The 27,512-nt window shown below is 39.2% G+C and overlaps 1 protein-coding gene across 1 annotated transcript in view; it reads left to right on the top strand.

Annotated features, from left to right (window-relative positions):
* The first annotated feature begins 350 nt into the window (after positions 1-350).
* The window catches only part of LOC147156431 (SH3 and multiple ankyrin repeat domains protein 1-like), a 45,714-nt gene continuing 18,552 nt past the window's right edge, over positions 351-27,512 (top strand). The window contains exons 1-16 of the mRNA XM_086063714.1: positions 351-515; positions 12,999-13,560; positions 17,884-18,087; positions 19,506-19,577; positions 19,651-19,759; positions 19,850-20,001; positions 20,199-20,366; positions 21,952-21,993; positions 22,531-22,647; positions 22,738-22,815; positions 23,359-23,425; positions 23,510-23,685; positions 24,370-24,500; positions 25,123-25,262; positions 25,467-25,580; positions 26,335-26,413. Of these exons, the coding sequence (XP_085919840.1) occupies positions 13,000-13,560; positions 17,884-18,087; positions 19,506-19,577; positions 19,651-19,759; positions 19,850-20,001; positions 20,199-20,366; positions 21,952-21,993; positions 22,531-22,647; positions 22,738-22,815; positions 23,359-23,425; positions 23,510-23,685; positions 24,370-24,500; positions 25,123-25,262; positions 25,467-25,580; positions 26,335-26,413 (2,210 nt within the window). The 5' untranslated portion in view covers positions 351-515; position 12,999. The remainder of the gene's footprint in view (positions 516-12,998; positions 13,561-17,883; positions 18,088-19,505; positions 19,578-19,650; positions 19,760-19,849; positions 20,002-20,198; positions 20,367-21,951; positions 21,994-22,530; positions 22,648-22,737; positions 22,816-23,358; positions 23,426-23,509; positions 23,686-24,369; positions 24,501-25,122; positions 25,263-25,466; positions 25,581-26,334; positions 26,414-27,512) is intronic.

Below are 27,512 nucleotides of genomic sequence, written 5' to 3'. Positions count from 1 at the left end.
AAAATTGTACAAAAATGGCATGTTGTGTTTCTAAAATGTTATCTTAAGTGTTGACGGTGTACAAAAACTGTTAAGAGAAACATCAGAAGGAAAATCACACCATATGATGTGGTGTGTGTGAATGATCCAGTGACCTGAGATAATGAGCAAAATAATGAGAGTTAGATGGAGGAGCATCAGCACAGAGAGGAGAGAAAGAGAGCGCCAGCCAAGCCAAGCACTATACTGGGCCACTGAAGAGGTGAAAGTGTGTGCGTGTGAGTGTACGCGCGTGTGCGCGCGCGAGAGAGAGTGAAAAAGAGACAGACTGCACAATACAGTAGCTCAAGCTGCTTCCCGTCGGTGCACATTTACTAACCGCAAGGCTTGATAAGGAGGGAAATGTTTATCCTAAAATAATCAACTGGATATTTTATTTTTTAATTTTTTTTATTCATATTTTTGCCATCTTTGTGGTTTGTTAGGGCGATCTTTGCGGATACGACCTGAACTCTACAAGACAAGCAAAGTAAAAGGTATTTCTTTACTTCTCATTTATGTTTTTGAAGTGATCTGAAATGTGATCAAGTGTGACTTTACTGTAGTAGATTACATAAAGTGTGTTTTATGTGTTAAAAACCGCAAATCGTGAAAAACTGGAACCACCTTTTTTTTCTTTTTTTTTTTTGTGTGTTGCAAGGTGATTTGAGTGTGTAAGTCTTGTCCGCTGCTAGAATATGTGACAGAGCGGGAGGGAAAATGGGTCCTCTGGGGGCTGATTCACATGTTTTATGTAGGTGGGCACCACCAGTAAAGTGGGACAGAGACTTTAAATGATCACAAAGAAAAGTCTTTGTTAATTGCGCGCCGTTCGCAACAAGACTGATTAATGCGCTGGATTTTATCGCTTGCCGCTATTACATTCAGTATTCCCTTACCGAAGCTTTTGCAGGGAAGTCATCGTGAACATGTTCCATCAGTCTAAATGAGATTCGCTTTTGGGGCCGTAATTAAACCAGGTGGGACTAATTTCGAACGTTTTAGTAATTTATCACTTAAAAAATAAATAAATTACAATTTCATGCGTTTAATTGCGCAACAATTAATGCAATACTTAGTGTATTGTGTTGAACAGGAAATGTGAGTGAATCTAAAGTGCGGTTAAAAAATTTTTTAAAATGTTTTTTATAGTTGTTTTTTTCCAACACACTACAGTAGGTTCCCAACATTTTTGGGACCATGAACCGGTTTTCACATAAAAACATATTTCAACAGACTGGCATTACTTCTTATACTTCTTAACCATATGTATGACAAAAAAAGCAATTTTAAATATGGACAAAATATGTGCGTGCTAGCCTGCGTATAGTCAAATTCCGTGTGTTAATGATGCCCATTGAAATTCAGTGTGAAAATTGGGCAAAATAAATATTTTTGTAAACTCTTGACAAACCTCAAATGTTTTTTTCTACATGAAAATAACCATTAAAAAAAATAAAAATTAAATCTGTAAAATGCAGGAACTTGAGGCATGTACCAAATTCCTAAATGTAACAATATCACAGTATATTTTTTTTATCATAGATTTTTTTGGGGGGAGTTTATAGACAATGTGTACATACTTTGTTTACATACTAAAAGAGATGCTTGCACCAGATTTAGCAGAAAGCTAATTTCCACCAATCATCAGATTTCCCTTGTCGTCACTGAGAAAATGTTTTCTCATAATATTGTAACTTTATACTCTTGTAATGTTACTTTTTGAGTGAGCTAATCTAAGATTCAAGACTAGAACTTTCTGGAGCTTTAGACTATTTTTCTTTTCTTGTAAAATCCAACTTTCTTGTCACAATATTTCCAACTTTATACAATACTCCGAATTAATCTTGTGATTGTACAACTTTATACTTTGTTTCCCCCCAATGTGGCCTAATACTCAACATACGAACATAGATGCATACATAAGCAGAAAAGTGTTTAATATTAGTGCTGCGTCTCTGTATTGCGCAATCTAATTGACTTAGCAAAGCCTCCTAAGACCACACGCTGTAATGCACAACAAGCAAAATTGGCTTCAAAAGCATTTTTTTTTTCTCTTTGTAGAAGCGCTTCTCTAGGGATTTATTCGGAAAGAAGAGAAAAATAAACAAACGGGGGCAATTTAGAGCGCCGCGTGCCCGCCAAGATTAATGGCCTCTTCAAACACGCACAACAATTGATCAAAATAGAAGAAAGGGACAACTTTATCAATGGCTGAGAAAGGAAGCTGAGTGATTATATGCGACATTTGCGTTTGGTGCCAAAAGACAATGAAGATTGTGACACATCTGTGCGCAAGATTAAAAAGCTTGGACACACAAAAAGTGTCTTCCTGAGTAGCAGGTTAAAAAAAACAACAACAACAACACGCTGAGCATTTATTCAATATCCTTGATAGCCAACTTGAGGTCCATGTACAAAGTATGCAACTACTATGTTACTAGTGAAGCAAAACTGGACTAGTTGATAACCGTGGGCTACTAGTAATACTTTATGAGTGGCATTTGACAATTACAATGCAATGTCCCATCATTTACTAATGAGCTACAGCTATGTACAGTAGCGCTAATGCTAGCCAAGATGGCGGCGCATATGGTTACACCAGCTAACAGCTATACTCTTCGATATGAACCAAACTGAAAACCCAACCGTGAATTTTGTGAATCCCTAGTAAGACGATCATTTTACTAGTGTGCTGAATTGACTTATTAGTGAGGACAGCGTGTGCTAATCTCGAGACGTTAAGCTAGATATCAAAGATACAGAAGAATAGATCAAACGGCGTTGAGCATGAGGGTGGAAAAGTTTTTTGAGAAAACATTTCAACAATTCGGTAATCGACGTCAGCCCCGCCCCGTTTACTAATGAGGCGTAGCTGTGTACAGTAGTGCTAATGCTAGCCAAGATGGCGGCGCGTATGGTTGCACATGCTAACAGCTGTCCTCTCCGATGCCCGAAACAAACCAAAACACTGTTGACCACAAAACGAAGAAATCAAAATTGTAAATATGTTGTCAACTGAAGGAAGTTATGGAGAAAACCTTTAATAGTACAGCGCACTCTAGTTGTTCTACTAACGCACTGAGGACACAGAGCATATACTAGTAAATGGACATGCCTTAGTGTCTTTCTACAAGCGGGGGGGGGGGGGGGGGGTCAGTAAACGTTCCTGACAGCAGCAGCAGCATATGTGGAATAGCAATGCCGCGGTCAGACTCGGCCCAGCGCATATTTCCAGTGACAGCTAACTGCCGTGGAAGAGTCCAACTCTGCTCTTATTAGCAGCAACCTGCAGCTCCGTCAAGCAGAAATGCCCCCCACCCCCCCACCCCCCCAAAAAAAAGAAAGAAGAAAAATCACGCCAAGATGTTCCCACACTCGCTCTCACGGGGGGATTAAAGTGGGCTACAGCTGGATGGAGCTACTAAGAAGCACTATCAGAGCAAAACACCCATTCACACAAAGAAGGCCTTTATGGAAAGGTTCACATTTTCAAACAAGGATTATCCTCCAATATGATTTTTAATGAACTTTTTCTAAGCACCGCGCTGTTGCGCTCATTAGGACCAAAGGAAACACTTTGCTGTTTCTGTGTCCTCCCATCACGTACGGGTTGAGCCCCCCTGGGGAGATCTGTCAGCCGTAAAAACGCACAACTGCACGTCCACCATTAAATGGAGGCAGACAAGCTCCAGCTTTACGTTTTTAATGACACAATTTGGACTGAAGGGGGAAAAAAAAAGCCTGCATTTGTTAAAGGGCTTCTTATTTGAGGTTAGAACACCAGAAAAGAAAAATCCATTTTCCCTCTCGAAAGGAATTCAAATGCTGTTCGAGCCTCTCCCCAAAAAAATAGTATTTCATTTTCAATAAAGCAAAATTGAAATGCGTTGTAATATAACATGCGGTATAATGAACTTTTTCAAAGAAAATAATAATAATAAATATTTTATTATATTTTATCATATACATATTATAAAAAAAATTGTTTATTATGTTTTATGTTTTTATATTAAAATATTTGGAAAAATATAAAAACATATATTTTATCGTATTATTTAATTATATATTATTAAAAAAATATTTATCTCAAAATATTTTTTTAACTGAATTTTATTAGAAAAAAAAAACGATGACAAAGGCAAACCAGGGTTGCCATGGCAATAACGGACACTATTACGCATATGTAGCTTTAAAGCGAAAGGTGTGTATATATATATATATGGTGAAACAATAATAATAATACATTCAAAATCTATGGTAGCGTGCTCATGATTAGCATTAGCGTAACGATCAAGCTGTCCACATGCAGTAACAGCATCTGCCTTGCTTTCACGTTAGCTTCAGACTGTGTTACCATGGCGACGTGCTTCCTCAACATGTGAGAATCTGTATGTAGTAGCATAGCGACCACATTGTTTATTCACACTTTTTTTTCCCCCCCCTCTCTTGATTCAGAAACTGTAAGGTGTGGACATTTCAAGTGTTTGTTTGCCGCCGCGAATATAATATGACGGCGATAAGCGTGGTAAACACTTCCTTGCGTTTGCTGACATTAAATTACACGGTAGATGTGCAAACCGTAATGCAGCCCGACAGCCAACTGCGGCGCCGTGTTCAGTCTGGCCGCTTTGTCTAACAGCTTTTATTAGCGTCGTGCTGACTGTTGTCGCTCAGTGTTACCCTTTTTTTGAACGGACGTGCCAGGTAAGTGAATCTGCCACTGCACGACATTTAATTTGTGGCTTTTTATACGCCGCGATATCCACACTATTAAGAAAACCCGCTGCCATCGCCCCGTGTGCCCAATCAGCTGTTCCGTGACTGCTTTTAAAGCCTTAGATTTTTTTTGCACAGGGCCAAAGCCATGTCTAATATAAAAAAATATTGCTTTGGTGCCATCTTGTGGCATCTTGGTCATGGAAGCATTTGGACAAAATAGTCAACAGGATCATGACCCTCAACTGTGTTCTACATTGAGGTCTCCTCAGCCCATCCAGCTAAGTTTAGCCCAAACGAGGCCCTCGGTGCCTGATCCAGCTTGACCCAATTATATCCAGTCTGAAGGGAAAGATAGCCCACTTTTATCAACACGAGACGGCCAGCCAAGCTTGGGGCCCGACTGACCTGCCAGGGTTTCCATACACATCCCTTTTTTTTTCTTTTTTTCTTTTTTTAATATATAGACAAGACAGATGCATATGAGGCTCCGTCTCTCATGTGTGTGCGGCTTGCTGAGCGCAACCTGGCAGGTGAGGCTTTTCCTAAAAATAACCGTCCTTGGTGAGGTGAGGATGTGGAAGACTGAGCTGGAGGGCAGCTCAGAGATGAAGCATGTTTATTTTGATCGGGACATCCAGGGGTAACAAATGCAATCATCCGTGTAATTACGAAGAAGCAAGATTAGTTTTGTTTGGTTAGATATTAAATAGATAAAAAGGAAAAATATGGCTGGTATAAAAATGTTCTCCCTTGATGAGAGCTATTCCATATTTGGGTGGAGACAATTGCAAACTGCGCTTTGGGATGCTGGTCATCTTATGATTTTTTGCAATATTGTGTTCCCTGGCTTATAGCATGTGTGTCATCAATCACTGCGAGTGATGCAGCATATTGTGGATTTTCACCAATCGCGGTTGTTTATTGCCAATTGCGGTTCAAGTTTATTAGGAAACAAAACAATGAGACAAAAGTCTGCTGGCTTAATGCTAACACACAAGGCAAAACTTCGCAGACACGACAATGAAACTTATACAATTTAGCCTTGTTATAATCCTATATGCAATGGACTTTATTAACAATACTAATAGGCCTAATTTATCCTGAAAAACTAATATTACTGCATCTTACTGCTTACTTTGTCCGTCCCTTCCAAAAACGTTAAACATTTTTTTTAAGTGTTTTTTTTAATTTTTTTATGCAAGAGCATACAAAAGACTTTAATGCAGCTTCTGACATGGAGGGGTGGCTTAAAGCAATGGTAGTTATCACAAAAAACGTCCAGCAGGTGGCAGTAGAGTATAAGAGATCAATCAGGGCCATGTTGCAAAAAAGTTCTTTTCCCACTTGTTTTAAACAGATTTGGGAATAATGATGAAACTTAGCTATATTCTAATGCTAATTGCTGCAAAACAGAAACAGATACAAATATACTTTTTTTTTCCCTGATGAAAGAAGAGACTCGAATCTATCTTTTGGTAGGTTTATGTACTAGAACACAATATTCTGTGGGTCTTGCAAAATCAGTCAAAATCCAGTAAAACAGCCAGGAGCGAAGGGGGTTGCTTCAGCGAAAATGAGTTAATTGCTACACAAGTATAAAGAAAAGTTGTTAACCATTATTCATTTGTGTATGGCAAAAAAAAATAATAATAATACATTTACACAATTTTCTCAATCACTTTGAATGAAAAAGTTTCCGTTCACTCGTGCTGTCGCCGAAGCACCTGCGACCTCATCGTCTATAAAACAAACGACGACGGGCCCGCTCCCGGCGCTTGAATGACTCATCGCGTCCGAGCGGCGACCGAGCGGGCCTGCGGTGCTCTTGATTGCTCCTCATCAGGCACGGCGTGAGGGGAAGCTGAAGGGTAAGGAGCCACAGAAAGCGGCAATATAGAGGACACAACTTGGCCGCTCTACTTTTACGCGACGTAAAAGTGGGACAATCTGTTCCTTGGATGATCTCCAATTCTACTTTCCGGGGACTGATACACTGAAAATATATCTATACACTCACGCTGTCCTACATAAGCAATAGCGAAATTGACAAAACCAGGAAATGTGAGCTGGATTCCTTATCGATTGATCCTCCCGCGGTGTATTTATGCCGCGCTGAATATTCCCTTTAGAGCTGGTGGAGGAGAAGAAAAATCTTCACACGTGCATCTTTCTTGTCATGCCCTCGCCACAAACCCTGTTGACATAGGGAAGATAATGAGAATATATATGGTGGAGGACGTTGGCATTATTTGCATTGCAGAAAAGTGGAATTAGATTTACGTGCACGGCGGTCAAACTCAGAGCAGCCTCGGATTTCTTAAGAAAAACGTGCAATTTATTTTTGTTTCATGAAATCTCAAATCTACGTCTCTACAAGTTATCACTCTATTTCCTACTTGTGCTTGGCTCATTCACTCCCAGACATTTTCACTGAAGCAAACCCCTTCACTCCCGGCTGTTTTATTAGATTAGGCCCACAGAATATTGTGTTCCTTTGCTATAAAAACATGGAGCCTACCAAAAGAAAGATTAGTCTCTTCTTTCATCAGGAAAAAAAAGTATATTTGTATCTGTTTCTGTTTTGCAGAAATTAGCATTAGAATATAGCCAAGTTTCATCAATATTCACATTCTTGTTGAAAACACTGACAAAAAGAGCTTGTTGCAACATGGCCCTGGCTGATCTCTTATACTCTGCTGTCACCTGCTGGCCTTTCAAAAAATCATCAAAAGCCTTCTGTATGCTCTTGCATAAAAAAAAAAACATAAAATCGTGTAAACACATTTTTGGGAGTGAAGGACAAAGTATTAAAACATTTTTTTTTTTTACACGTTTCTGGGTTTGAATGGGTTAATAACTCTCAAAACTAAATTGACTCCCAAACAAACAAACGAGTAATATTAAATCATAGAACCCTCTTATTTTTGTCACTTTCAAACTTATCCTGCGGACCACATTTAACCCGACGGTCCCTATGTTCGACACCCCTGAGCTACAAGCTAAAACGTAAAGAAAAGAATGACGAATGACCAAAGTCGCTATTGCCTTCTTTGCCATACCTGCAGAATTCATGAAGAAAAAGGCAAAGATAGATCGGTGTCGCCAAATGTCACCCATCCATCTTTGCTTGCGATGATCTGAACAAGCGCATCCATCTCTGTCGTCGTTATCATGATGAATTACTTCCTGAATCCCTACTTTCATTTAACATGGAATCTGCTGGTTCCGTGGGGCTCCACATGGCGAATCGTCAGTATGCGTTCAGATGCCGCAAAGGATCAGTCGCTACCTAATTTTCCATTGCAGAATTGCTCTTTTTATGCCAATCATTTTATGTTTTTTCTGCTAGAATAGCTTTGATGGCTTCACAAGTAAACAGAGCAGAGTAATTGACGAAACCGGGTCAGTGGCTTAAATGATGATTCGACACTTCTTCTTCTCCAACAATATAGTAAGGCTGTCCTGATATATTTATATATATATATATATATATATATAAAAAAAAAAGATTATGGTATCGATTATTCCATCAACCAATTTACATTACGTCATTTTATGTCCCTACGTTTAGGTAAGTTAAAATTTGTATTTATATTTTTTATGATTCATATAAATAAATAAATAATAGAGGTGTCAGGCAATTAAAATTTCTATGTATATCAATAGTTAACTTACGATTAATCGCACATTTTTTATAGTTTCTAAATGTAGTTTTCATACGCTTGTTAACTTTAAATTTCAGAAATATGGCTGCATCCTTTAGTGATTGATCCAGTAGTTTCATAATAATTCATAAAACTGTGTTAAAATTGAAAACGTGTGATATTGATTTGTGTTGGGCTTTTTTCTGCCACTAGATGGCATCATTGCATTTGTAAAATATTTGTGACAACTCAGTGCATTTTCTTTTCATATTAAGAGCTATCTCATCTTTAACATGAAGTAACTTGTGAAATTCTGCACATTTTTAAAATTATAAAATACAACTTGACCCCAGTCTCCACAAATCTATGCATTATTATTACATTTATTACTGCTAAATGATGACGTGGACCTGTCTGCTGCGTTGTGACCGGAATTACCCAGTACAGGCTTTCCAAGGGGCGGTCATTAATCGTGCGTTGAAAAAAAGAGTGGCATTACAGGAACTTTTAAATAAATAAATAAGTCTTGTTTTCACTTCCCATTCATCCCGCATCTCTGTTGTCCTCTCGCTCGCCTTTCTGCACCCAAATCGGATTACTCAGCTTTATGCAAACTACAACTCTCCATCACTCCTTTCACTTTTACATGCCAATTAGTTCCCTCCTGCCTACTCTCAGCTCCTCTTTTCATTTTTTCCCCCCGTCTCTTATCTTGCTGAGTGAAAGTCTCCATCCATGTAGCTCAATATTGGATGAGATTTTTTTTGTTCATAAATCAAACAACCCCCTCCCCCTCCCCGCCGACCCTGAGAGTGCTAACAAGCGTCTTAATGGCACCTCGTGATGAAAGAATCATTCAGCTTGAAATGAAATATAGATTGAAAAATGAGTCAATACTTGAGCTTTAATTTATTTGAACCGCCCGCTTGTTTGTTGCTCATTTATTCACGCAGATCCCTTCCCTGGATGTGTTTGTTTTGGTGCATGTTGTGATTTGCTCTTGCATTTTGTGTGGAGGTGGCTCATCCTGTCACTCTTGGGAGCGGGGGGGGGGGGGGGGGGGGACCATGGTCGGTCATTCTGCATCAGGGGCGTCCGTCACTCATTTGCAGGGAAAATGCTCAACTTTTGCAGTCTTGCTTTTGAGCAATGAGACGTGTACGGTCATCCGTGGCTTTTGTTAGTTTTCCGCATACATAAAAAGTCTCATGTGTGAGAAAGACTTGATTGCATTTTCAATTATTTACTGTACTTCGATGTGCGTAATAATATTTGCATGGGCTCTGAAATGCTTCGCAGCCACAACTGTGGGTATGTTATCATTGGATTGTTATATCTCATTTGCTATGCAGGTGTCCCTTTTATAGACGTGTTTTTTTTTTTTTTACAGGGTGACCTAAAAGTCACTGTGCACTTGCTGTCCCCCCCCCCCCCATTTGGTTTCAGGTATCATTTGAACAGATGGGAGGCCATCAGCATTTGACAGCTTTGGCTTTGCAGTTTTGTAAGCATGTCGGTCTGTTGCCCATGACTCACCAATTGACATTTGAGCAGCACTGCAAAATTTCAGATTTTTCTGTCCCAGAATGCAGTTCAGCACCTGTTCGACAAGCTTTGGGCTCATCACAATGAGCATAGTAGTACAGTTTCTCAAAACGGGATCTGTTTTTGACAAACCATGCAGCAGAGCAGCAGGTCTGTTAAATACTGCAACTGCTAAACTCCTAGAGCAGGCATCCGTGCAAAGACGTCCAACTGTCGAATTTGTGAAAAATAAAACCCAGACAAAATTGTTGAGACATCCAAGGTGTATCCGGGAACACGACAACTGGCACCGAAAAATGTCTTGCTAGGTAGCAATTTTTCAACGCAGTCAATTGCAATGAGCAAGGGAACGATGGGCTTTCAAAAACTGCAAAAAGCCGGAGCTCTCAAATGCTGATGGCGTCACAAAGTGCAAAAGGAAGTCTAGCATGATTTTTGGGACGTCCTTTTGTGCTAACTTTCTACATTTTCTCTTCGCCTTTTTTACACAGACCATGTTTGATTTTATTATTGCAATAAAGGCCTCAAATAGTCCCACTTTGGACAGTCCTGGTTTACAGCCACCGAAATCACTCTAACCTGTTATCTGATCTGAGATCAGAAAGCATATCCATTGAGAAAAAAAAATACACATTATTTTGTAATCCAATTCATTATTTATCTATTCTTTTCTTCATAGCGTCCTTAATACTGATTTTGTGGATATTGGAGTCAACACAACCCCCTCTCATTTTATAGCATAGTTGCAAATTTGGCACCTCGGCGCTTTTCTTGGCACTCGCACATATCCGATGACATCACAACAATATTATTTCTGCGTGGCACTGATTGTAGGCCCGTGTCCCATTTGGAGTCGTGTCCCCTCGTCGTGTGGCGAGATATTTTATTGAGCTCCATCTGTCCTATGGCACACTCTTCACTCACTCAGTCTGTGGGTGTCGCCCTGCTCCGAATGGCAGCATTCAGGCATCTGTTGGCTGTGACCGCAAAGCGCCTAAAGCCAGACAGGAAGACCCGCGCACAACATATGGAGGCGCCAGTTTGCCACTGTGAAATCCTTTCAAGGAAATACTTCTAAGAATTGAGAAAAGGGCATGCAGAATGATCTTATCTGGTTTTACTGATATTTAAAGTGGAAGTCAACCGTAAACATTTCTCGACAGTAATATGTTATAAGTGACCTCACTATTCTAAACGCGGCATTCTGATTAATATTACATTTATGGAAAATGAGTTATGAAGCAAAATCCAGCCATCTTTATCCATCTCAGGGGGTGGCCATTTTGCCACTTGCTGTCGACTGAAGACGCCATCAATGTTGTTCAGGGCTCAGGCAACGACCAATCACAGCTCACCTGATTTCTGCAGCTGAGCTGTGATTGGTTTTAGTTTTGACCGAAGACCTGAGCAAAAGGTTGACTTCCCCTTTAATGACTCTCTATATACATTTGTGTAAATGTCCTAAATATGTATGCCTACAGATGCCAAAAAATTGTAGCAAAGCACTACTTTTTTTTTTTTTTTTCAAAATGAAAATCTCCATCTTTTAATATTTTTATATTAGACATGGCTCTGGCCCAAAAAAATCTACGAATATTGCAGGATAGCTATCGAAAATAATTGGCAAATTTCAAACAAAGTGAGTTATAAATTCCTTGTGATTCTTTGACAATATATTATTAACTGACTCATAACCTTCATATTGCAATAAAGCCAGAGTCTTTGAAATTTTGGCTACATCGACTTTTGTTTAAGTAAGACAACCACAAAGGGACTCGATTTGATGATCCAAAGTCACTTCTTAAATAAACAAAGAGCATAAAGGTAACCCATTCGTTATTATATTCACCATGAGGTGGTAAGACCTTTTGAAAGAAGATTTCAGAGTGCGGAATTTGTTCAGGGAACCTCACTTATTTGAAACCAGGACAATTAAAATGAGTGATGCAGTGAGGGTGGCTATTTCCTTCATTACCATTGAGCTGTTGCCACTGAGAAGCGCTTCAAACACGCTTTGGCTTCATTATCTCCACCGACCATCAAGAAGTGGAATATGCGGACCACCAGCTCCGTGCTCATTGACAACTAAATTGTGTTGCTGCATTGCCTTTGTTGATCTAACATGACAAGTGTCCTTAAGCAACTTAGTAAAATGAGTATTAGGGCCACACTGAAAAGAAATCAAGCTGTAATTTTTTTACGCAGCTATGCTTCTGTGGGGACTTTCTCTTCCGCGTGGTCTGAATACTTGTTCATAAGCTTACTGCGTGTTGCGTAGCGGTGTTTCCCAACCGTTGCAGAGCCACGGCACGAACGACACCCACAAAATATTTAGGGATATTGGGCTTTTGGGCGATGCATTTAGGGCTGCACCTTTCGAGTATTTTAGTATTCAAATACTCCACTGAAAATTCTATCGAGTACTCGAGTATTGGGATAAAATATTTTTTTTGCTTGGATAAAGAGTATTTAAAGTACACAATAAAAACTAAGACCATTTTCACTTGATAATGAAAAAACAATTGGTTTCTTTTTATTTTTTTTTATTTTTTATCAACAGTTGATTTTTTTCAAATTGTACTCTTACATTATACGCCAGGGTAGTGGTTGTGCATTTATATACCTGTATAAATTGTCTTATTTTTTGTTGGGTACTTTAAATTGCTCTTTATCCTAGCATAAATATTTAAATAATAATAAAATATTTAGATAATAAATATTTTATCGAGTACGGGATATCATTTTCAGTCAAGTATTCGAATACTAAAATACTCGCTGGCTGCAGTCCTAATTATAACCCTTACAGATGAACCTAATTTGACCTTCTCTAAATCTTTGATGTTCATTGTGCATAACTAAACGGCAAAATTCACAACAGTTTGATCCGTGAATGGACCAATCAATGTCTTGGTTCAATTTAAAATATGTTATTGGAATGTGTAATTAAATAGATACACATTGGTTGGGAAACACTTTTTGTTCCATACGTTATCATTTTGCCAGGGTTAACACCACGATTGACCTGCGATGCCAAAAAACTGACTCATTCTCTCTGCCTGTCCCCCACAGCATGTTTCAAAGGAATGACCCCAGCCATGTTTTATCAGCCTTCTCCGCAGTAACCCCTGCGCCCCAAACCATGCTGGGAAATAACAGGCACTTTTATCCCGGTCAGGATGACAAAGACGCTGAGGATGAGGAGGAGGATGAGGAGCGGGATAGAGAAACCGGGAAAATGGAAGGTGGCCGTGACGTCGAGAACGGAGGGTTAGACGGTCTGGTTGAAAAGGAGATGACTGGAGGAAGACAATCCTGGGAAGGCAAAGTCGGCGACGTGGCCAAACCGGCCGCCATTGTGGTCGGTAGGCAGAGAGCAGACCGGCCCGCCAGGTCGGGCAACCCTGGAAACCGGGTGGCCACTTACACGCCCAATCAAGCCACCCTGCGTCATCAAATAGCCAATAAGACGCAGCATCACGGCGCGGTGGCCAATCAGCATCAGGCAGGCTTGAACGCGGCTCTCAAGAGAAGAGCTCTGATGGAGCGTAGCATGACCACAATAGCGCCGATGGAGGATGCCTTCCTGACCATGATGGTGTTCCGCATCGGGATTCCTGACATCAAACAAACAGTAGGTCCATAGTGTCTCCACCAACTCAATGGTAGGCCCAAAAAAAAAAAACTCTTTAAGTGGCCACCAAGATTCAAATCAAGTCTGAACATGAACAAATTAAAATTTTAAATGTATTTAAAAAAAAAACTATACTTAATGACTCAAATAAAATGCCAAGAATGCAAAAATACATAAATAAATGTTGAGTAACAATTATTAAAGATTAAATGCAAAAAAAGTTAAATAAAACTACTACATGTACTTAGGTTGCGTTCGAGCACTGGTGTCAAATTTAAGAAACGAGGGCCTGATCTGAGCTTGCCACAATTTTTCATTGACTTCTGTTCGAAATGTATGGAGCCCCAAACACGATGTTGCAAATGTACCAAGTGAAAATGATCTAGCTATGAAAAACTGGTGTTCAAATCCATATTTATTTTACAAATGTATTGAAACAAATTATATACTTATATACACTTGGGAAAGGCAACAAAACAAAACAGTCATGTGACTGGCCATCTGGTCAATAAGAACCAAGACAATAGGAAAATAAAAAAATGTATCAATAAGAAATTCCCATTAGTATTGTCTGTATAAAAATGTTTTTTCGTAATAACTTCAGCGATGCTAAAAAATCTATAAAAAAAAAAGAAGTTTCCCACATGGAACATACAGTATTTAGTAAGAGAAAAGAAATGTCACCATGGTTAGTGACATGCTTTTAGGGGAATGTCAAACTTGTTAAGTCAATTGAAAGGCGAATATCAGTGCAGCATGCACACACACACACTAGAACTAGTGCAGTGCAAACTTCCAGCAGCTTCTCCCGAGATCTTCAAACAGAGCCGAAGCAATAACTAATTCCTTCATTAATGTTTTTATAGCGTAATCATTTGCACTGTCCAAAAGAAACTATTTAATTTGCTGCTGTTTCATTCTAAATCTTTTTCGCTCTGAATGCAATCATGACCTTATGACTGAGGTACGTACCAAAGTGTGATTATTATTATTATTATTATTATTCTTTCGGCAAGACACCCGACGACGATCAGTACACATTTATGTGTTTTTGCCGGTCTACTGTCTCCATCTATCCACACTTTGTTTGAAGCACACCTCGTTTGACAGTGTTGTCATTCTGACGAGTGATGACTCCCACAAGGAAGTGAGAGAAAATAATGAGCTTGACTTCATCCCGTCTGTGACGGCAGACGTGTAAGCATGTGCTCAAGGGTCAGTGTGGCCTTTAAACATTTTTTTCTTTTTTTCTTTTTTTTTTTTATAACAACCCAACCTGGCTCCAATTCACACTCAAAGCAGTTCTCGCTTGTGCGGAGGCGTCGGGTGAGAATTGACAAGCCCACACATCGCACGACTCTGTGGGAAAAAACGGTGCCCCTGTGTACGTCCTCCTCGCCACTATCTCCCTGACATGCTGGCTGTTCTACATGTCAGCTAATCTGCCCTCAATGTAGCAGTAATTGCTAATCATCTAATTGGATTTTAATGAGTTTGGGGAGAGATGGGACGGAGGGATACGGATATGGAATACGCTGTACGGTACACCTCTGACAAACCCGCCGAAACCTCTGGAACATTACTTGGAGTGATGGGAGAAAGATGGCCGACACCACGCAAACAATTTGCCTGTCTTGGGAATAGAAACTTCCATATTGCAACGTATAGCAGAAGTACTCGCACTCTGTAATTAAGTAGACGGTGCAGATGCTTGTGAAAAAAATACTGATTCAAAAGCATTAAGCTTGAGAGCTAAAGTATTGTGGAAATAGTGTTTTCAATCATTTCAGTTGTCCTGATTATTGTTATTTATTTTTACAGGCCAGCGAGCAAGATTTGAAGTAAGCCTCACTTCCATTCTCAAAACTTGGCCATTCATAATGGCTAGCGATTATGAAAGTGCGTCATTGTGATAAATAGACAGAGAAGGCAAATCCAAATTTGACATAATAAGCAATGCTAAGTTAGCATTAGCACTGTAAACAAGCTAACGTTAGCCGCATCTACTATGTCGGCAGCATGATTTGACTGATTTGTAAACTATGAAATGTTATTAGTTTGAAGTTTTATTTTTTGGGATTGTACAATTAATTCAAAATCTAAAAGAGCTGATCAACTTTTCTGTCGAACAGATATGTTCTTTAGTTCTGCGTCGCTTCTGTATCTTCTGTTGACTGAGTAGGCCGACATTGCTAGTATTATGAGAGGTTGTTATTTATTCAACAAGCAATTGGCATTTTGGGAAAACGGGAAACGTTTCTTGGGAGGAGCAATATGGCGGCCTCGTGGCTTCGAACGTCCTGGCCTATCGACTATCCAGTCATATATTCACATCAGTGGATATTGTGTCATAGTTTCAGCAAAGCTCCTGAAGCCAAAGCTGAGGTCAATAGGTCGGCACTGTGTGTTCTTAAAAATCACATTAGCGGTATGAAATCCTGCCAGAGGGGGCTGATTTTATTGATTTTTTTTTTAAATCATTTCACTAATGTACTACAAGTGACACAGACAATTTTAACAAATATGACAAAAGTGATTTTTTAAAAATTGCAATTTTTTTTCTTTAAGTACAATAACAAAGTATTTATACTTTGTTACTTCCTACCGCCACTCAATCCTATCTCCAGTCTATCACATGACAAGCAAATAAGAGCACACATAATATCCTATAACATAATCTTATGCATCCATGTCCTGTCTTGTAACGCCTCGGGGGCAGCAGAGATATTGCGCCGGCAACGAGGGGCCTGCCTTCTCTAATGAAGTGGTTGCCATGCCAATAGAAATGGTTGGGTCTATCGGCAACGTATAGGGGGGTGGATGCTCGCGGGGGGGGTCAGGAGGCTGGAGGCTGAACTGTGCTGAGCTGTGCAGTTTTTGTGCTCACTGCTCCCCGAAATGGAACAATAAGCATGGATGGATCTGGTTTACATCTCTACGTCCCTGTTGTTACAACCCGGCCATCCCAACTGTGCGACTGGACTTGATCAAATGGCGTGAGGAAAAGGGCCGCGCGCAAATGACCATAAAATCAAAAAATGCATTCATGCGCATATTTCCAAGGTGTTTTTGTGGCCAATGAGTCTCAGGTGGATGTCACACGCTCATGCGGTAATTTGTTCTCTCTTCGCCGGATTGTTGCACAAATTCACCCATGAGGGAAATATTTTGCCCCGTACTCGTCTCCGTTCTTATTTCTGTTAGTTTACTGTAGCGGAGGATGAATTATTGAAAGTTGAGCAATTCGTATTCCATACAGACCTCATTTGGCTCTACAGCATATTGTCGGTGGATTATAAGAAACTGCTGTTTGCCGCAAATGCACCGTCACTGAATTAATGAATATGCAGCTAAGAGATCACTGTGAATGTCGTCGACGGGTTAACGAATAGCACTCGGGTTGCGGCGTTATAATCGTTAAGCAATGGATCGTTAACCACAAACTGGAGCAACAAATGTAGTATGTAGTTGATTTTCAAGTTCAGTACAGATTTAAATAGAGTTCAGTTGTATTCCACTTTTAAGCACAATATATTTGTTTTGAATTCCTCTTTCGTTCCAGCATTATTTATTATTCATTTCAAAATTTGTGTAAAAACTTAGGGGTGTCAGGCGATTAAAAAATGTTTCATTAATCACATGACTTCAATAGTTAACTCACGATTAATCCCAAACTTTATATCTGTTCTAAATGTACAATAATTTTTCATACTCTTGTTAACGTAAATGTGGAAAAAATGTTTAACTTATAGAAACATGGCTGCATCTTTTAGTCTTTGATATGGTAATTTCATAATAATTCATGAAATTGAGTTAAAATTAAAAAGATGTACTGTACTATAAAAATGAGTGTAATATTGATTTGTGTTGAAGTCATTTTTCTGCCACTAGATGGCACAGTTGCATTTGTAAGACATTGGTGACAGCATTTGTCTTTTCATACTAAAAGTGATCAAATCTTAAACATGAAGAAAATTGTGAAATTCTGCACATTGTGTTACAATTTTAAAATACAACTTGACCCCAATCTTCACAAATATATAAGAATTATTATTAAATGTATTCATGCTAAATTTTTACGTGGACGTGTCAGACTGGCATTCTCCCAGTACAGGCTTTCCAAGTAAGGGGTGGTCATTAATTAAATTAGTGGCGTTAAAAGAACTTTAAATTAACACAAAATGAAAGCACTCATTTTGACACCCCTATTTAAAATGCAGTTTTACAATTGAAGTTAATGGTTAATCTGAAATCTTAGTTTCTAGTATAGGAAGTACTTTGACCTGTATGCCTTTTAAAAAAAAATATTTTTTTTTTTTAAAGAGATGTGTCCAGTTTGACCAGGACTGCACGGTGTGGAACGCGAAGCAGCAGATCATCTGCTCCCTCACCGAGACCTTGTGGGACGTCTACAACTATGGCCTCTTCCAGCCGGCGGGAGAAGGTCGGGATGCCAAATTCTTGGAGGAGGAGAGGACCTTGCTCGAATACTCGCAGTCCTTTGAGAAAGGGGTGCCTTACCTGGAGGTGGGAAACAAGTTTCTCTGCCGGGAATTGATTGCAAACCTTGTTTATTTGGATTATTTGTATTGAGAGACACTCACTCCTTCCAAACTTTTCCATATATAAGTTGCAGACTTATTATTGGTTTCCCAGGTGGATTTCACTTTTGAATTAAAAACTATTAGCAAAAAACTATATTAGAATATTAAATGTGAAATATAAAAGACTTTAAAACCCTGAATACTGAGCTATTAGTGTGAACCGTGCGATACAATGATCTCACACCGCCCTCTGCTGGTGAAACAAAAACTGACAACATTGATGCCAATTTAGCACTTTTGTTGCCAAATTGCGCAACTCTTCCGACTACTGGAGCAACTTTACTCCCAGAAGCGCCAAGCTACAAATTTAACCACTTTTAAAGTTTGTTGGAGCCCTTTCAACAACTTTAGAGAAGTAACTCATGCTAAACAGCCCACATTTCCACTCTTAAATAGAAACAATTTAAATCACAACTAAAAAAAAAACTGCCTACCCAACTTAATGCCACTTTGCACTGCCACCAGCTCAACCCCCCATCTTTTTTTTATTTTTTAAACAGTGTTTTTAATTATTATTATTTTTTTTTTTTAATGTACGGTGTCTTTGAGTGTCTAGAAAGGCGGCTATAAATATAATGCATCATTATTATAATTATTATTATTATTATTATTGTTAATCTTTACTGTCTGTATAAGATGAATAGAATTACGGAATAAAACAAATTTGACTTAATCAGTCAACGACTGTATAGAATGTATTTTACTAAAGCTTTTGTTAAATCAATCTAGTTGAGGAAAGTTTGCTTGAGCTTATCAGATGGGCTTTCTGCTACTTCAGTTTATTGAACACAGTGACATTAACTGATATTATTACACTCTAAAAAAAGAATTTGAATCAATTTAACATTGAACAGAGAATTGTTGACCAACTTAATAAAATTGTTTCAAGTGCTGGCACACGATTTGAATTAAGTTAATCCAAAGTGAATATATTAAGTTGAATGAACTCATAATTAATTAAACTTAATATATTCACTTTGGATTAACTTAAATCAATTGTGTGTCACCACTTGAAGCAATTTTATCAACTCAACTTTATTTATAAATCACTTTAAACTAGCATTTATGGATACAAAGTGCTGTACATGGAACAGAAATCGGTCATGCAGTAAAGACAAGTAAAACAGGAAAACAACACAAACATTTGAAGTAAGTATACAAGTACATAAACTTTATATCAATAAATTAATGACAAGATGAAGGTAAATGAGTGCGTAAATAAATAAATAAATAAAACGTCTTAAAAATTTATTATAAAAGTTTAATCTTAAATTGGTTCAACAATTCTCTTTTTAGAGTGTATGTGCTTGACTGTACACCTTTTTTTTTTCTGCTCCTCAGTTCAGATACAAAACCAGAGTATATAAGCAGACAAATCTGGATGAAAAGGCTCTATCCAAGCTCTGCACAAAGGTTAGTAAGTTAACGAGTTACCTTGTGCAAAAATGTATATTTCTACTCACATTCCCCCTGACATCATTCTCAGGCCACTTTAAAGAAGTTCGTCGATTACGTTCAGACTGGAGCAATGGAGAAAATGCTTAAAGTCCTCGATAAAGGTCTTGATCCAAATTTTCACGACCCGGAGAGCGGAGGTGAGTATTTCAAATTCAGTGGCTTGTCATTATTCAGGTGAAGATTCCCCACGCATCTTCATTTTCCCTTCCTGGCTGTCTGTGAGCTAGAGACCCCCCTGACTGTGGCCGCGCAGTCCGGCTTGCCGGCGGAGGGCATCAGGGCTCTGGTTCAGGGCGGAGCTCATTTGGACTTTCGGAGCAGAGATGGCCTGACTGCCATGCACAAAGCAGTCAGGGTTCACAATCATGCCGGGCTGCTGGTAAGGACTCAATATCCATGTGCTGGTAGCAATTCCTTGTCCTACTCGTGACAATGTTTCCTACAAAAGAAGACAACGTGTGTACTAGTACACAACTGGCTATCAAAGACAGTGAATAAATGCTCAGATGTCTTTCCACAAATGTTGTTCCGCCGTGGCGACCAATTCCGTCATTGTCCGGCCTGCTTGCCCTGCAGGCCCTCTTGTCGTTGGGAAGCTCGGCAAACTACAAAGACCGCTGTGGCCTGACCCCGCTGTACCACACCGTCCTGACAGGGGGCGACACCTCCTGCTGCGAGACTCTGCTTTATTACCGGGCCAAGATGGGGACCAGGGATGAGAACGGTTGGGACGAGTCCCATCAGGTACTCTTGGACGGCTTCCTCAAGTATTTCAGCCCTTACCAAAAAGATGTATACTCAAAATTATAGAGTATACTTCGTTTACTTTTCTTTTTGGAAGTATACTCCTCCAAGTAAATGTTAAGTGTACTCGTAAGTATACGAAAACATATACTAAAAGATTACATGCTACTTAGAAGGCACTCGTTAAGGAACCAAAATGATCATTTACATTTATTTATAAAGCTCTAAAGATGATGTGGCTGGGTAGCCTGGAGGTTACGGTCGCTACATTTAGTACCAGTGTTTGCTGGTTCAATCCCTGTCAATTCATTACTGGTCTGTTTGCTGTAAACTAAACTGTGGACATTTTGTTTTATTCTTTATTATTTTTTTCCCTTTCGGACACATTATTACAGGTTACATCGATCACATCATATCATTTGCAACATTGACATCCGATGCGATCACAAAGTATACTTAATATTGTACTTCAATATACTATAAAGTATACTTGAAAGTATGCTTAAGTATACTTATTGATATATTTTATAATATACTTAAGTATACTTTTAAGTGTACTAAAATTTTCCTATTTAGTCCTAAGGAGTTTACTTTTAGTACAAGGATAAGTACACTCGAAAAATAAACTTAGTATACTTAAGTTTACTCTATATTATGTACTTAAAGTATACTACTTTTTGGTAAGGGAGGGGGGAAGCTGTTGCTTGTTATTCACCTCGTTTGTCTATTTTCATGTGGTTTCCTGTCATATTTTTTGGCATACTTGAGCAACTATCTTTTCTGATACTTGTTTAAAGACATACTGACACTTGAATAGCAGAGGTGGCAAATCCAGGTCCAGAAAGTACAAATCCTGTCAGTTTGGTTTTAGCCCCTTGTGCTAGCTAGCTAACGAGCAGCCGTGTAGCTAGCTAGGGAGCTCGCTAGCTAGCACCTGGGGCTAAAGCCAAACTGTGACTGGGTTTTTGTTTTCTGGACCTGGATTTGCCACCTCTGTTGAATAGAAAAGGGAATATGTTAAAATGTGCTTATGTACAAGAGTAAAAAGTATATATATATATATTTTTTTCTTCTTCTGTCAACTATACAGTATAGAATATCCATTTTGGTAATTTGTCACTAAAAAACACATCTGTACACAACATAGTTCTCCTACTTTATGAACTTTCATTGTGCTTGTACTGAGAAGAAGAAAATAAGCTAGCTAGCATTGGCTCGGGAGTTTATGAGATCAAAACATGTTCCTATGACTCTATATACAAACAGGAGCAACATGTAGACACATAATGTAACAATATTCACAGGAGGCAATATACTGCCTCCTAGTGGCCAACGTGGGAATATCAGAAGTTGTTCCATGATGTTTTTAGAAAGTAACATTATTTTCAAGTGTTATTTTTTATATAAAAAAAAATCCATTAATTTCAATGGGGGAAATACTCGCATCTCAAGGCACCACTATTTGTGCTCGGTTACCCCCCCCCCCCCCCCCACCGCTGCCCACTCACTTTTACGCTGCCTCAACATTCTACTCTGCTAGCCTTCACACACTCATCTTTCCATTATCTCTCCTTCCTCTCAATAGCACAGGGATGAAGAGGAGTTTGGAATGGAAGAAATACATAAGGTACTTGCTTCGAAAGCATCAGCTGATCGCTCACAGGAGCCAGTCAAGGCTCACACTGTACATAATATGTGGACATTAGGATGCTTGTTTGCTGTTGAAAACATGACTCATCTCGTGCTAATTACAGCTAATGCGTAGAAATGATTTGTGTGTGTGTGTGTGTTCGTTTACCTACATTATGTCTCCGTGCCACTCTGATAAATGTGTGCTGCGAGCTCGTTGTCATGGTATTTTATTTTGGTTTGCTCTGCTTCGTGATGTTTTTTTTTTTTCTTTACTTTGCACATGTCACACAATTATTTTCGCCTTTGGAGGAAAATATGAGGAAAGCTCATTTCTGTCTAATTGATGTTTTGTTTGCGTCCATTCAATTAAGCTGAAGAAAACATTGTAAAAACACGTCAAGCTCTTCTCTTTTTGATATCCTGACCTGCTGTGTTTCCTATGTTGTTAATTTCCCCCTTGCATAAAATGCCTAATTTAACACTTATGCGTGTATATGTTTCCCACTGTTTTTTATTTTTTTTATTTTGAAAGGCTTGCCAGAACGGCTTTGCCCAACACTTGGAGCATCTGCTGTTTTATGGGGCAGACGCCTCCTCTCAGAATGCCTCAGGGAATACGCCACTTCACATTTCTGCCCTGTACAACAAAGCAAGTAGAACTAATCCCCACGTATAAAAACGATTGCCAATAGAGCGCGTTATTAATGCTGATGGTGATTAACCGCTGTCCTTCTACCAGGAAAGTTGTGTCCGGGTTCTTTTGTACAGGGGAACAAATAGGGAGGCAAAGAACATACATGGTCAGACCCCTTTTCAGGTAAGCTGACAATTACGGTGGGACCTTGTGGAGGACCAAAACTGCCAAAATTAAAAATAAATAAATGACAAACAAAAAAATAAATACATCATAACAAAATGAATAAGTGAAAAAAACGGATATAAAAAATATTGTTAAAAAATTAAATACAAAAAATAAATATAAATGGAAATAAAAACAAAACAAAAAAGATATCCATAAATAAAATAATAAGTTTTTTTTTTTTTAAATACAAAAATTTAAAGATTAAAAAAATATAAACATTTATACAAAAATGTATTTATAAATATAATTAAATGTCAATAAATAAATCACTTATCATAAAAAAAACGAGATTCAAAAAATAAATGTCAAAATAAATATATAAATACAATTAAGTATCAATAAATAAATCACTTTTAGTTATTTATTTAGTCATTTCTTTATTTTTATTTTTTGGCAGTTTTGGTCCTCCATAGGGCCTCAACTTTTGAGGTGCCACTGGATTTGTTATTTAACTTTACAGCTTTGTAATCAAGTGTCCACATTGTTTTCGGTTTACAGCTGGCTGTAATGTCTGGTCACTTTGAACTCGGGGAAATCATCAAAAACCACAAAGATTTAGACATCGGTGAGTTTTCAACTTTTTCTTCTTCTTCACCTTTCGTTCGTCTCTTGTTTCATTCTCTCACATGCTTGCCTTTATTCATTTTAGTTCCCTTTTTGGAGTCACCCAAATACGTCCCCAAGCGAAAAGAAAGCGCCCATACACTGCCTCTTCCCTCACTCCAGTCCCACCCCTTACTGCGAGCTAACAGCGACAGCACCGTGACACACTCCAATCCTGCGGTTATTCCCAACAAGGCCGCAACCACCCCCAACCCAGCTCAGGTATGTCAAGTTGTACTTCTATGAGCAGATTAATGACATTTTAAATCATTTGGATAAGGAAAATTGATTTGATAGGAAAAAATCTTTGTAATTACCTAATATATGCCGCAAGATGGCGGCAAACCGCTTTTTTCTATTAGACATGGCTATGGCCTGACTAAACGAGGCTGCTACTCTATGATGTTGCTCCATCAAGGCACCAAGATGCCACCAAATGGTTCCAAAGCTTTAATTTTTATTAAGGGTGTCAAGCAATGAAAAATTATATTCGTAATTAATCGCACAACTTGACCCCAGTCTCCACAAATATATGCATTATTATTAAATTCATTACTGGTCATTTTTGACGTGGACGTGTGTGCTGCGTTGTGACTGGAATTCCCCCAATACAGGCTTTCCATGCAAGGGGTGGTCATTAATCGCGCGTTTAAAAAAATGGTGGCGTTAAAGGGCCTTTAAATTAACTGAAAATTAATACACTAATTTCGACACCTCTAATTTTTCAATTCGATATGTCCGTGGCCTGAGTACAAAATGCCACAAATAACAGCTAGCTTTAGCTTCTCCGTAAAAATGAGCAAATGGGCAAATTTGTAAACGCCTGCACGCTCCTGATTTACAACCTTTGTAAAAGCCCGACTCAAAACGCCCAAGTCAAGGTACCCCTGTGCCGTGCATCTGCAGGGCCAGCGCAGGGCCTCCGTCGGCTTGCGAAGCACGAGCAGCCCCAGGAATCGCACCCGCTCACCATCACGAGGAAGAGGAGGCCAGAGTGACACCGAGGAGAGGCACCGGCAGCCGCGAGGCAGGCAGGGGTAAGGAGCCCGTGGAGACGGACGGCTTCTCGAGCTAATCAGGTCCTTTTGCTTCCTTTTATAAACTGCGCTGAGCTTTCGTTGTCCCACTTAACATTGTCCGACTAATTATAACCATGAGAATGTCACATTGTCGCATTTTAGCGTGAGCGGTTAGTGAACGTTCTAGTAAGTAATAGAAATAGAGCGACTAGTTATGGGCTCGATTAGTTGGAATCATTCACTCATTCTCTTGTCCCTGATCACTATGTAGAGATTATTATTTTGTGTACTATATCAATCAAATGAAAAACAGCTTTCAAACACTACGTGTGTCAGCGGGTAATTATGTCATTGCTTTTAGTTTCAACGTCAATTGATGGACATTCCGTAATGATTATTATTATTATTAGTATTATTACACATGTCCTCGCAAGTGGCCTCCTAAATAAGGGCATTTGGTCACCCTAATATATTAGCCTAAAATGCATTAAGTAGAGTGCAATTGTATTTAATTTTACTCGCAACACATTTGAATTGCGCGACACCCGTTGCAAACTCACTATATCTTACTTTTTTTCAAATTTTCCATGTCCAATTTGACGCTCTTGTAGATTGTCATCGTTTTGACCTCTGTCCACAGGGTGACCCCTGCGGGAGGCGGGGCTGGTCAAATGAAGCGGATGTACAGCGCAGTGCCGGGGCGAGTGTACATTGCCACCCGGGCGCACTCTGCTAGCGGAGAGAGACAGCTGTCCCTCAACAAAGGGGACAAAGTTAAAGGTGAGATGAGCTCACATTTAAAAAAGTGGAAGAGAGGAATTTAGTAGGATTTTTGTTACAAAGAGCCCAAACGGAAACAAACTCAGATATCTGACTATATAGGCCTTTTTAGTAAGATTTCCGTCTACATTTGTCGTCTTAATCTTAAACCACATCAATGAATCTATCATCACATACTTTATGTATACTTTTTTCCCCTGGCAGTGTTAAGTGTGGGCGAGGGAGGATATTGGGAAGGAACGGTGAAGGGTCGCACTGGGTGGTTCCCCTCAGACTGTGTGGAGGAAGTGGCACCTGTCAACAAGGACAATCGACCAGGTAAGATGTACAAACTGAAAGAAGTTAGGCACGGCCCATACAGTAGCTGCCTGGCAACAAAATATTATTGTTTTAGGAGGGTGGGCGGGGGGGGGGGGGGGGATTTGATAATTTATCCGCGAGGCACAGGCGCTGCAAAAGCACAGCGGGGGGGCTGCAAGTGACAGCTTTTCTAGCAACTGACAAAAGTACAAAGTGGAAAGTAGGCCTACTAACATGATTAACATTACAAAGGTGAGTAATTGATGCCCTTCGGTCCTGATTTTTTTTTTTTTGTCTTTAAAATTGCCAATGTCAAGTTTAAACAAAATAATGTATACGACAACCTTTGAAGATAAGTGCTATAGAAAATGGATGGATGCAAATATATATATATTTTTTTCTTTTTTTTTTGGTTTTTTTTTCTCTTTTTTTAAGATGCAAATATTTTGAATGAAAGCTTAATAATTTTTTGTCATTCCGATCAATTAATTCCGCCACCTTCGCCAGATACGACATCACATTGTCACAGGCCTGCAGTACTATATGCGAAATAATTGCACAACGCTTCGATTCTATAGGTTGCTTATATAGGTTGTATGGTCCCTCTGGGTGGAATTAGCCTTGAAGTCGCTGTAATGATGGCCACATGTTACAGTAACATCTACAAGGGCCTGCACATTTCCCAAAGCCACCACACAGAGTGTGAATATATCCGATTGTGCACGAAAAGACACACACTGATGGATTCAAATGTAGCATGTGTGCCTTGCAGAGACGCGGAGCGGGAAAGCCAGGAGGAAGCTTTTCCGTAACGTGACGGTCGGCGCTTACGACGGCACCGATGGTCCCAGGTAATGCTGAAAAGCTTGAATAGCTGAATGCTAAGATTGAACGCACGTGCTTATAAAGTCAATTGAAAGATAAATGATGTGAAAATTACACATTTTTACTTAGTAGTTAAATGACAAATTGATCAAAAGAAAAGTTGAACTGCAATCTGTCTAAGGTGAGATATAATCATGTCAGTGAAATTATAATTCATTTCTTGATCTGATAGTCAGTTGGTATCGAACCATCGAATGTGCTAAAATGTGGTCCAAGCGGGGTTTGAACCCAGTTTCTCCGTGGTGGGAGGCAATTGCTCTAACCTAACTTGACTTGTTCACATGGCTAATGGTGTATTTATTTTGAAAAGTGTCATCTGATGCTGAAAGCTAGAAGGCATTTAATCATGTCAGTGAAATTATAATCCATTTCTTGATCTGATAGTCAGCTGGTATCGAACCATCGAATGTGCTAAAATGTGGTCCAGGCGGGGTTTGGACCCAGGTTCTCCGCCATGGATATATTTGCAATACACAGTCGGAGGTGGGATTCAAACCTGCAACCTCCTGGTTACTGGACAATGCACTTTACTGCGCCACCGAGCAGTTCAATGTCAGTCTCATTGAAAATAAAAAGTTTATATTTAACGTTAAATTGCGCAAGTAATGTGGAATCAGATGGTATATACCCCCAGGAGGTGTGAATTTCTGAAGCAAATTTGAACGGTGTAAATCGGAAGTATTATGTGGGAGTTGTTTCACGGCAAAAAAAAGTGTGGAGATCACAATATATGTGGGAATGCTTCAGCATGATTTTTTTTTAGCTTTAAATGTTCATAGCTGGTTACATAAAAAAGGAACCTAAACAACTCAATTGAATGAGGCCACAATTCACGCCCAAGATGTACGACCCCAGTTCCTGGCCTCGCTCAACATGGCCATGCCACGCATCCATGCGCGGCTGCTACCTTACGTACGGTAATTCGCTGGTTTATTCCTTTACATGATTTTATTAAATCCAATTTTGAGAAGCACTGATTTAAAGGTTGGCGTCTTAGCCTGTGCGCCATGTGACGACCTTGAAGTGATTGTCAGTGTGGATTGTGTGGAACATGGTGTCCGCGGA

This window comes from Leptonotus elevatus, chromosome 20 (genome assembly GCF_054856555.1).
Source record: "Leptonotus elevatus isolate MCC_2025b chromosome 20, RoL_Lele_1.0, whole genome shotgun sequence".
NCBI lineage: Eukaryota > Metazoa > Chordata > Actinopteri > Syngnathiformes > Syngnathidae > Leptonotus > Leptonotus elevatus.
This window is presented reverse-complemented; position numbering and strand designations above follow the sequence as displayed.